The sequence below is a fragment of the Colias eurytheme genome, chromosome 8 (genome assembly GCF_061535395.1).
Source record: "Colias eurytheme isolate Ceu_HAF_F1 chromosome 8, ilColEury1 Martin Lab GWU primary, whole genome shotgun sequence".
Lineage (NCBI taxonomy): Eukaryota > Metazoa > Arthropoda > Insecta > Lepidoptera > Pieridae > Colias > Colias eurytheme.
In genome coordinates, this window is record NC_142987.1 from 11,180,748 (window position 1) to 11,192,947 (window position 12,200).

At 38.2% G+C, this 12,200-nt stretch overlaps 2 protein-coding genes across 2 annotated transcripts; one reads left to right on the forward strand and one right to left on the reverse strand.

The window, feature by feature from the left end:
• Window positions 1-27: 27 nt before the first annotated feature.
• Window positions 28-1,231, forward strand: mRpL12 (mitochondrial ribosomal protein L12). The gene is made up of 3 exons (XM_090104573.1): window positions 28-188; window positions 283-556; window positions 970-1,231. The coding sequence occupies exons 1-3, from the start codon at window positions 127-129 to the stop codon at window positions 1,171-1,173; spliced, it is 540 nt and encodes a 179-aa protein (XP_089960699.1). The 5' UTR covers window positions 28-126; the 3' UTR covers window positions 1,174-1,231.
• Window positions 1,232-5,231: 4,000 nt separating this feature from the next.
• On the reverse strand, window positions 5,232-11,941 carry LOC149906783 (integrator complex assembly factor Brat1). Its single transcript, XM_090104952.1, has 5 exons — window positions 11,638-11,941; window positions 7,771-9,200; window positions 7,413-7,617; window positions 6,883-7,058; window positions 5,232-6,147 (listed from the first exon to the last, which is right to left on the reverse strand). Exons 1-5 carry the CDS (start codon window positions 11,759-11,761, stop codon window positions 5,278-5,280), a joined length of 2,805 nt encoding a protein of 934 aa, XP_089961078.1. The 5' UTR covers window positions 11,762-11,941; the 3' UTR covers window positions 5,232-5,277.
• Window positions 11,942-12,200: the final 259 nt, after the last annotated feature.

Below are 12,200 nucleotides of genomic sequence, written 5' to 3' on the forward strand. Positions count from 1 at the left end.
CAAATATAATGCCAAACAGCTCAAATTTTATCAGTACTCTGTGGATACCAATCCAAAAATTAAAAATCCTGCTGAAGATAGAGAAGTGTGCAGTGATAATAACATAATTTTATAAAATAAACCAATATGAATAGTATCAGAATCATGCACAGAATCCCTTTCCGCCAGTGGCGATCTATATCACGATGGTATGTTATAATTAATTTTACGTTTTTTACATATAGGTTATGTCTACATAATAATTGCAAAGATTAATAATTACACTTGTTTTGTATATTTTAGTGCTTCACTACATCAAGAAGTCACGGAGGCGATCTCACCTTTGACCGTTCCACCTCCAGAAGGTGTAGATAAACCAGTTTCAGCAAAACTTGAGAAAATTGTTACGGACATCACAAACCTCAGTTTACTCGAAGTATCAGAATTGAGTCAGGTATTGAAGAAAAGGTTGAACTTGCCCGACGCTCCTGTTATGCCTATGGGAGGTTTTGCTATGGCTGCACCTGTTGCCGAAGAGGAAGAAGCTGCCCCTAAGGCTGTTAAGACTAGCTTCACGGTAAGATTGTGATGAGAAATTAATTTGATATTGGCTATGCATTAGTTATGAAGCTATATTGAATGATAAGTTTACTATTAACTTGATAATTATATGCATATACCTGGTGTTTAACAGCATAGGTATTCAACCATAACCTCAATATGTACTTTAAAAAATTGGTTGTCTGTAAAGTCGGTTTACTGATGATAGTTGAGCGTTACAACGTCCGTTTGTGCTTCTTTGTCGCTCGTTTCGCGCTCTCGCTTGCACTTCAAGCCTTACATGGAACGCCTCAGAGCGAGGTAACGCCGCATGAGTCATGTTTTTTCGTGTGTGCAGCCGGCTCTATCGAATTATAAGACGTTGTCACGTCAAAAAATAGTCTCTTGATACAACAACAAATATGAATCTTATTTATTCTTATATTACAGGTGAAATTGACCAAATTTGACGAGAAACAGAAAGTAGCACTAATCAAAGAGGTCAAGAGTCTACTGGAAGGTTTCAACTTAGTGCAGGCTAAGAAGTTTGTAGAGAGCGCACCAACGGTCGTAAAAGCAGATATTTCCAAAGACGAAGCTGAGAAATTAAAGGAGGCACTCACGAAAGTTGGAGCGGAGATAGAAATAGATTAGATTTATATGCAATAGTTTGTTAATTAGTTAAGTAGTCAATAAAATTTTGGAAAATGAACTTATCTTTTATTTCAAATGTTATCATTTATTATTAAAAATAATAACAGTCTTAACTCTTTTTACAAGAAATAATAGGGGGCTGGGATAGATATGTTGCAGCAAATTTGATTGGTTTCTTGATTTACAAACATTAATTAACAAAGGCGCCTAAAAAAACCCACCTCCAATCAAATGATTAGAAATTTATGTATTGGTTACTGCTTCACATCTTCATGCTCAGAACAGTAAGTTTCACTTTTTTTTAACAATAAAAAGTATACTGTATAATTTTATTTATTTTTTTTATGTCAATTCCAGCAAAAGAGCAGACGACTCACCTTCTGCGAGGTTGTCGCCGCCCATGAGCGTTCGCAGTGTCAGGGACTCTACTACAAGCTTTTTGCTGGTTTTTAAGAGAGGAATAGGCTTTCTTCTTGAAGGTGCTCATGTCGTAATAATTAGGAAACACTGAAGCTGGTAATTTATTCCACAACTGCGTAGTTCTTGGCAGGAAATGTCTACGGAAACGCACAGTAGACGAACGCCATGCATCCAGGTGGTGTGGATGGTATTTTAATTTGTGTCGTGCAGTGCGGTTGTGGAATTGCGCGGAGGGTATTAATTTAAATAGTTCATCAGAACACTCCCCATTGTAAATACGGTAAAATACGCACAGCGATGCAACGTCACGTCGCAGCGCGAGCGGATCCAGCCGATCGGTGAGCTCGGGTCGGTCGACGATTCGAGTGGCTCGACGTTGAAGGCGGTCAAAAGGAAGTAGCTGGTATTGGGGTGCTCCAGCCCAGAGGTGAGAACAGTACTCCATATGTGGCCTAACTTGGGCCTTGTAAAGTTGAAGGCGATGAGCTGGCGTGAAGTACTGTTTCGCTCTAGCGAGCACCCCTAGCTTCTTTGAGGCTAATTTAGCCTTATCTTCCAGATGACCCCTGAACTGAACGTCGCTCGCAATGTCGACCCCGAGGATTCCGATACTAGGCGTGGCCTTGAGAAGAGTGTTCTGGAATTTAGGCGTGATGACAAAAGGCTTCTTTTTAGCAGTAAAAGCGCAAACTTGTGTTTTAGAGGGGTTGAACTCAACTAAATTATTATGCCCCCATGTTGAGATTTCGTCGAGAGATTTCTCAATTTTGGACACAAGTTCTTTCCGGTGTTGGTCCACTTGCTCCTGAGAGATATTTGCAACGCCGGTATAAGCGGCATCGCCCGTGCTATCGTCCGCATAACAATGTATATCACGTATTTGCAACATATCATTGATGTGCAAGAGGAATAGCGTCGGCGACAACACGCAGCCCTGTGGAACACCAGCATTCACAGGCATGGGTACTGAGCATGATCCGTCGACAACGACCTTGATGCTTCGCGCTGTGAGGAAACTGGCGATCCAGTTACAAAGTCTCTCAGGAAGGCCGTACGAAGGCAACTTGGAGAGAAGCCCCTTGTGCCACACCCTGTCAAACGCTTTCGCTACATCCAAACTAACTGCCATGGCTTCCCCCTTACTCTCAATTGCTGACGCCCATCGATGTGTTAGGTAAACTAAAAGATCACCAGCTGAGCGGCTGTGACGAAATCCGTATTGATGGTCACTTAACAGCTGATGATCTTCTAGGTACCGCAACATCTGGCAGTTGATGATAGATTCCATCACTTTTGAGAATAAGGAGGTAACAGCAATCGGCCTGTAGTTCTTTGGGTCAGAGCGTAAGCCTTTCTTAGGTATTGGGTGTATTAAGGCAGTCTTCCAAGAGCCTGGGACTTTGCTTGAGGTATAAGAACACCGGAACAAGCGCGTTAAAACTGGAGCCAGCTCAGGAGCACAAGTTTTAAGAACAACAGCAGGGATCCCATCGGGCCCATTCGACTTGTTTACGTCAAGGGAAGAAAGGGCTTTACGCACGGCACGTTGGGTAAATTTAACATCAGGCATGGTGTTCTTGCAGCGTGGGATAGTAGGTGGTGCCCTTCCTTCATCGTCCAAAGTCGAATTCGACGCAAAGAGGGAAGCCAGTGTATCGGCTTTCTCTTTAGCGGTGTGAGCCAAAGTATCGTTATCTCTGCTTAGTGGTGGGAAGGACGATTTACAAAAGTTCCCCTGAATGGCTTTGGCAAGTGACCAAAAAGCTCGTGTACCAGAAGGGTACCGAGCCAGCCTCTTGCCAATCTTCACAATGAACTCAGATTTTGCCTTATGGATCCTTTTCTTATACTGTCTGGAGGCAGCATTATACTTTTTTTTTAGGTATTTAGCTCTGGGATTTTTTTCTGCTGTGGCTTCTACCCAGGCCCGGAAACAATCTTGTTTTTGACGAGACGCTGCTTTACATGATTGTCCGAACCAGGGTTGAGACTTGCCGCCAATAGGTACCACAGAGTTAGGAATATAAAGTTCCATACCCTGTGTGACCACATCGGCAACAGAGTCGGCGCAAGCATCAGGATCCTCAGATGCAAAGCAAATTTGCCTCCATGGGTAGGATGCAAAAAAAGTACGCATCCCATCCCAATCGGCTGATCTGTAGTGCCAGACACGTCGATGGTTTGCTGGTCGCGGCCGAGACTGGCGTATCATTGGGACAGTACTACGAACAAGGCAGTGGTCGGATGATCCAAGCGGAGCTTCAACTGATATCTGATAGTTGTCCGGATGAGAGGACAGGAAGAGATCTAATAAAGATGGCGCGTGATCTTCTACGTCAGGGATCCTTGTAGGTGCAGATACCAGTTCTGTTAAGCCGTAAGACAAAATAAAGTCATGGAAAGAACGCCCTGCGTAATCTGTGGTTCTAGATTTTAACCATTCGGCGTGGTGAGCGTTGAAGTCGCCGAGAACCACAATTTCAGCGGACGGATTCTTTTGAAGTAGTAAATCGATTGTATCTTGAATGTGCTCAATCAGTTGGTCGGTTTCGTTATTTCCACTGTGTCTCCTGTAAAGGCACGCGTAGATGCGGGGATGGTCGTCGCAATCTACGCGAAGCCATAATATAGATAAGTTGTTATTACCTTCAAGGACACCAAGGCGGCGACAGCAGATTTCATCTCTAGCGTAAACGCACACGCCGGCGCGGGGTACAAATAGATGTTCCAACGCGTAACCCGGGTACTTAAGGTAGGAAGTATCAGCTGGAGAAGAAATCTGTGTTTCCGTCAAAAAAAGCAAAGCTGGTTTGGAGGTCTCAAGATGTTGGTGGACGGCAGTAAGGTTCGAATGGAGTCCCCTGATATTGCAAAAGTCAACATGTAGTGGCATGGTAGGGGTCACCGACGAGGGTTTACTTTTTTTACGCCTAGCAGTGTAAGAAAGCGGAATTTTGCCCCCCCCAGAATACGTGGGGCAGCCCAAGCGAGAGCGCTCAGGGAGGGATTCTCCAGCGTCATTGACGCTGGTACCCTCCTGGGGTAGTACTTTTTTAAATGCCGCTGCCATGGTTTTTTTGAGGGGGTTAGGGAATGGGCCTCCGGTGGTCTCACAGACTCATGCGAAACGCAAAACGATGCTTCACGCCGGTATTCAGTGAGACAGTGGTAACTTCCCCGGACGAGCTACAGCCCGGTCGTGCTACATACAAGGATGAAATGTATGCAGCTGTAGCTCTACCACTGTTAAGAAAAACGCCAGAGCCTCGTTCGTTGATCAGCAGGGTGCACCACGGGCAGGTGAGGTTGGCTTTGGCCGAAAGATGTTAGTCAGCCATGACACCCCAAAATATATATAATGTGAATAATGTGAATAACAGTATAATATTCTTGCTATTAAGCTATTGCATAGCTTCTATCGCGGGCCTTGAGCGCGGGGACTAAATTCAGAAATTCTGTAACGAAAAACCTCACGCTCCCCACTCCGACGGGCGCGGAGGTGTGGCTTGAAGGCATAGCATGCAATAGCTTTACCGCGGCAGTCCCCGAGTGCCACACGTCTTTTTTTTAATTTTACTGGTTTACTACACTAATTTTATTGGTAACTTGAGTTTACTAATTTATCTAAACACAATAAATGCTAATGTAAAAATATATTCAAATCTCATATAACAATGTATAATCTCAATAACAATCTAAATCATTTACTTCACTATGTACCTCGTAAATACCTAAAACATCATCTAACAGTGATGACAGACTCCGAATACCATCATTCCAATTTCTTTTCTGCTCAATAGCAGCATTGAAGTTTTTACTTTTCAAATATGTTACAAAAAGATATGGCGTCGCTAGTTTTGTTAATTTTAAATGCTTTATTTCCTCTTTGTCACATTTAATACTCATTTGTTCTTCATATATATGTGCTAATAGATTCATGTCATCAGCCTTTATAATACCTTCAATAACATTGTCTGACGATACTTCTGCATTTTGTGGTTGCGTATCACTTTCCACCAAATCATTTTCATCACAGTTCTTTAAGATTTCATCTATCCTTGGATCATCGCTCTTTGCCGTTAAACGTTCTTGCACTTTGTACTTGTCCAGAATTTCTATTAATTCGGTCGAAATTTGTAAAGCTAAGTCCATTACGACAACTTCTGTGTCGTCGTATAGTAGTTTCACGAGTATGGATAAGCAGCCTATTGCCGCAAGGTCATCTAAAATTTTGGATAATCTCTTCTGTATTTCCCTTTCATTTAGTGTGACGATTTTCCTGGACTCTATAGAGAATGTGACAGGTGGGAATGTTCCATCCAACATTCCCTGATCTCTTAGGAACGACTGAATCACAACCCGCCAGAATTTTAAGGCACTCATTTGAACTTCCCAGTGGAAATCGTTAAGTGATGCGTTTACTAATTGTTCGTAAAGAAGTACTTTAGTTTCCTGTGACAACTTTATATTCTGATAGATCTCACATAGAACATTACAGGCTTCCTTCCGTACGATTCCCTCTGGATTATTACACAGTATCGATATTAGGAGGTCCTGAAAAGAAAAAAATAAACTGGTTATGGAAAATCACAAATATTGAGTCAAGTAATAGATAAGATATGACGAATCATTTTTAACGAGAACGTTATTTAAACAGGTAAAAAGTGCCGACTAACCATGGGTTACGAGTTACTACTTTATCAAAATATACCAACAATTAGATCCCGGTTCATCAGATAGTGTGGTCTTATCGCTTACTATAAAACTGTCTCGTCATTCTGACCGTTGGAAGGAATTATCTTTGAAGCTGGGAGAGTATGACCCCATTATCAATTCCAATTATTCAGGTGCTGATTCCATATATACGAAATATTCATATCATCATACGATTACTACATTCTTATAAGGCGATGACATTTAATTACAATAAGATAATTTTATTTACCAAAACTATAAGACAATTAGTCCAAAATAAATTAAGTGAGAAACCTTTCTTATACTTTTTACATTCTAATTAACATGAAATTTTGTCTTGAATTAATTCCACGAATAATTCTTATGCTTTTTTGCAGATAAAATTCGAAAACTTTACGGCACTGACGCGCTACCTGACGTTTTGAAGTGAACCTTCTTTAGGCGCGATGGGAGTAAAATTTCAAGTCGCATCATGGAAATACCGTCACATCATGGAGTATGGCGACGATTTTGGTATCTTTGAATCTTGCCAAAGAAGTTTCACTTCTGACACGTGTCCTCGGCACATAGGCTCTTTTTTTCAATATTCCTTACCATCACATTAGGGTACTCCGCCTTCAGCCCCTCCCACAGCACGCTGACCTTGCTCGCGGCCCCCACACACTTGAGCGCAGACACTCTAACGTAGAACTCGTAATCGTTCAGCGCCATCGTCATTGCCACGTTTATCAGTTTGTTGGCCATGATTTGCTTTTGGAATGGTGGAAACTCTGTGGAGCAAGGTTTTTTGTCAATTTCTTAGATAAGGGACACATAATATAATAATATTTGCGATAGCATAGTCTATATTAAATGTACACTGTCTTAATTGCGTAATATAGTTCGTAGAGGTGTGCTACAAGGTGCATCTTTTGGTCCTTTATTATGTACACAACGTCAACATTACTAAAAACAAAAATTGTTTCTGTACAGTATTGTTTTCTTTTTCTTTTAAATTATAATTGTGGGTTGATATGCTGAATACTATTATAGGAGGAGGACTATTAAATGAGTCTGTTATAACTTTTTACCATACATCTATTTTAGCATTAGTTACATAATCTGTCAAATAAAGAAATACTCACTAATAAAAGATATCTCCGTGCACACCAGCAGCAGCTCTAAAGCCGTGTCCCTGACCTCCCAGTTGATGTCATGCATCTTCAAATATATCAGTTTTCCGATCTCATGCATACTGGACCCTGGCTTCGTATCGAGAAGCAAGGACAGGTTCGGAGGTAGGAACTTCTTTACTGTTGTTGAGATTACGTTCAATGCTGTCACTATGAACTGTAAATAAATGGTGTAAAGATTTTAACAATTAAGGAAAAATGTAAGAAAATATAAAAAATGAACTGAACTGAACTGAGCATGAAGTTAAATAAAAAAATAACTGGACAACTTCGAATTACTTTTTATGAAAAGAGAATCTTTTCTTATTACCTTAGTACACAAATTAGGCCTCCTCAGTATGTTATACACAACCGAATTCAAGCACACAACTTCTAAACTCTCGTGCCAGTTTATATTATAATTCTTGACAAGAAACAGTACTGTATCCAGCACATAGCCCATAACCGCGATAGTTTCTTGATCGTCCTCATAGCATTTAGACGCTTTCACTTGACCCTCTTCATCATACGGTTCAAACTCTTTGATCACATAAAACAACGCTTGGAACACCAAGTTAGCTTGTGCGTCGTTCAAATGATTCTTCAGGAACGACAAACGTTTCACACTTTGTAACGTCACTTGCTGCACATCCAATTGCAGCATCAGATCACGCAGAGCATATCCAGCTCTCGCAGTATGCTCACACGTCAATTGCATTATCTTCACTATATATTCGTTTACTCTATCCCGTTCATCGTCCTTACTACTTTTACCCAAAGTAACATAAACTAACGACGGAATAATACATATTGTCAATAACTGATTCTGCACCTCTGCGGTTCTACCATCTTCTGTGTACTTTAAGGGGGCATAATCATTCCAAACTCTTCCCCAGATTAAATTGCAAGCGTTGCAATAATCGAACACCAAAGCAGGAACACGTCTTTGGATCAAACTCTGTATAGTATTGAAATATGTTACTGCTAATTCCAAGAAATCTTCTCGTTCGTAAACCATATCGGGCGTGATCGGCTTAAACAAAGTTATCCTTCCTATCGCGGTCCAGAATAGAAACTTATTGATGAGCAACCAAATATCCTCACTTCTAAATCTATCTAACATTATGTAGCAGTATGTAGTAACTTTGAACTCTCGCAATAGAAAATGTATAATACAATTCTGTGTTTTTATTTGTTTTTCGTTACTTACAATTGCAAGAAGCATCTGCCACATGGGCTCAAATTTCTTGCATAGTTCTTGTTCTTCCTCACTGGTAATTGATCTTTTTCGTATAAGATCAACATCAAATGTGGGTTGCAATATATGCTGAAGAACCAGTTTTACATTACCATCGTCTCCCAAGTCTTTTAATTTCCAAAGGAAAGTAGAAACGAATTTGTAAGTTTGACGTACAATGAACACCGTCCTCTTTTCGTGACACAGCTTCAGAATCTCTTGCCAAACTTTGCTCTCCAGTAACCAATGAATACCAGAATTATGATTCAATAGAGCTAGGGCTACCTCCATGTAGGCTACTCTCATACTTGTGTGTAAATCTGGTGAATTTATATTGTTAAGGACTGCAGACAGATCCTGTCCTTTTTTTGAAATAAGCTTCGCAAAGTTTACTTCGCTTTCTGATAAAACGGCAAAGAGTCTTATCAGGAATACTTTTACTGTTACGTGGTAATCATGCGAACGTTCAACAACGTCTATTAGAAGATTTACGAGAATGGGCAATGACTTTAAGTAGAGGACATCTGAAACAAAAATTACCATTCTTTAAAATAAGAAAAAAAAACCTCCTCTTTTTGAAGTCGGTTGAAAATAAAGTTGAATTATCATATTGGTTTCAAATATAGAAATTGTCAATTTCTTTATTTGTGCGGCACGGAACTCAATTAATGCCTCAGCCCCCTGAATCACAGACACAATAGAAAATCTATTGTGTCGTGGCCCGATCGGGCCGCTCGGTGGTCAAGGCCCAAGGGGTTTAAATGAGTTCCGTGCCGCACAAATATAGAAATTGTCTTTTTGAATTAATGTTTTAATTATTAGATAAGGATTCATTTATTTATGTTATGAAACAATGCATCCATATGAAATTATTCCATCATAGATATGATCCATCAGATAAATTCGATGAGATAATTATTGTCAATTATAAAAACTGATGATTTTTTTGAACAATTATTATCATTTAAGACAATTATTTAATATCGAAGTTATCATAACAAGATCCGTATACGCGCGCCGCGATATAAAAATACTTATCTCCAGGAAAATACCCAATATAATATCAGTGGTACCTATTTGGTAAATATATAGCAGTAAGCGCCAAGCGGTTAGTTCTTGCACAAAGTAGGTGCAAGAACTTATAACTATGTTCTTTCTCAGGGTCTAAAGATTGTCTGTGCCAAATTTTATCAAAATCGGTTTAGAGGGTTAAGCGGAAAAGCGTAACAGACATACAGACAGACAGAGAGAGTTACTTTCCCATTATATTAGAAGGGAAGTAGGGATGATTAGAGGTTTGAATTTCATTTGATCTTTCATGAATTATAATCAAATGTCTCTCTCTTTAAACAGAATATTAAAATACCATATCACATTATACTATGACTAGCTGTGCCCTGCGGTTTTACCCGCATTGCTCCACTCCTGTTGGTATAGACTATAAGCTATAGATCATGAAGCTATAGCTTATAGTCTTTCACGATAAATGGGCTATCTAACGCCAAAAAAATTTTTCAAATCGGACCACTTTTTTGCTGAGTTCAAACAAACAAACTCTTCAGCTTTATAATATTAGTATAGATAATAACTGTAGTAATGGTATCAGGCTATATCTATGTCTGTTAGTTATCTAATTTTGAGATATCAAAAGAAATATTAAATTAAAGTAGACATAACAAAAAACATCCTCTTTATAAATAGATTGGTTATCATACACTTGTTTTTATATCAAACTAGCGGTCCGCCCCGGCTTCGCCCGTGGTACTTATTTACGTTTTCTCTACATAAAAACCATCCTCGTACTTCAAGGAATATAATAATAAAAGAATTATCGAAATCGGTTCAGCCGTTCTCGAGTTATGCGCTTACCAACACATTTTGCGATTCATTTTTATATATAAGATTATCTATGTAAACATTAAATCAATATTTACAATATGTTTTGTCATCGATATTTTTATAAATTCTAATGCATAACTAGACACTACACTAACATTGAATAAAATAATAATTATTATTATCAGATCCACTTTATAATCGAGTTTATTTCTCTCTTCTTGGCATTTTTTGGAGCAACACTCAAAATCAGTCATAATTTAAACATAAAAGAGGGTATGTACCGAACACAAATGTCAGAAGTAAAACTTTTCTGGCAAGATTAAAAGATACCAAAATCGTCGCCGTACTCCATGACGTGACGGTATTGCCATAACGCAACATTTAAATTATACTCTTAATGCGCCTAAAGAAGTATCACTTCACAAAATGATTATTTATAAGTATAACATAATTGTTTATAAATTTGAGGTTGACTATTATTTAAAAAAAATTAAATTGTATTAATTATTATAATAGTATTTAAAAATTGCATACAGGCTCGTTATCTGAACATTGTCAGTTTCTAATATATCCATATATGTAAATATAAATCTTGTGTCACAATGTTTGTCCTCAATGGACTCCTAAACAACTTAACCAATTATAATAAAATTTGCACGCCATGTGCAGTTCGATCCAACTTGAGAGTTTTTATGAAAAAAAAAACGTAAACATGTAGATACCACGGGCGATGCCGGGGCGAACCGCTAGTATCCGTATAAATTTAAGGCGAGGAAGTCTAATTTTTAACTTATATACTAGTTTGATTTTGATTTTCTTAAAATAAGATGAAAATACAACTTAATCTAGACTCTAAATATTCTAATAGTTATTATAAGGTGATAACTATATTCTAAAACAAATTTTGACTATTCGAAATACATCTTTCTTTCTTGATAATATTGTTATACCATTCATAGTCTAGTATGTACAAAACATTATTTGTTTGCCTTACTAATGCCATGAATAAGTTATTGATAGTGAAATACATATATATAATTATGCCTAAATATAAATTCATATTAAGTTTTGACATGATTCCTATCCTTACATCATAATTACCAAGAAATTATTAGAACATACCTGGGTCATTACTATTTATTTTAGTAAAAAAGTTATCCGCGTAGTATTTGTCCATAATGTAGCCTGGTTCAATAATTTTTTCAAATAAAAGTTTAACTTTGTTCACAATAATTGCATTCTCCATGATTGTGTTTGTTTACTTATCGTTTAAAATGAAATATTTTATAAACGCTATACGCCGCCTTAGGTAAACATAAACTTGTTATAATTACTTTAAAACTCTTGTCACTATAATCGAAAATAAAACTTATTTCATTGAAAAATATTAAATCCTCACAAGTCACAACTATAAAGTTCTATTCCCCCAGTTGACAAGGTGATAATTTGATAAAATATAAATGCGTGAATTCGATTTTTGACATAATATGACATAAGATAGCTCACATCTTGACATTATAGAGTCTGGCCAGCAAAAGCTGAACCCAGTAAAGGGCGGCAAATTTAAAAAATATGGTTCTGGTAACATCGGCTTTAGTAGGGAAAAAACATTTTGATACTTTTGATATTCATAAAGGTGATCATAGTATATAAGTACGTTAGGTAGACAACACAACAGGACGTTA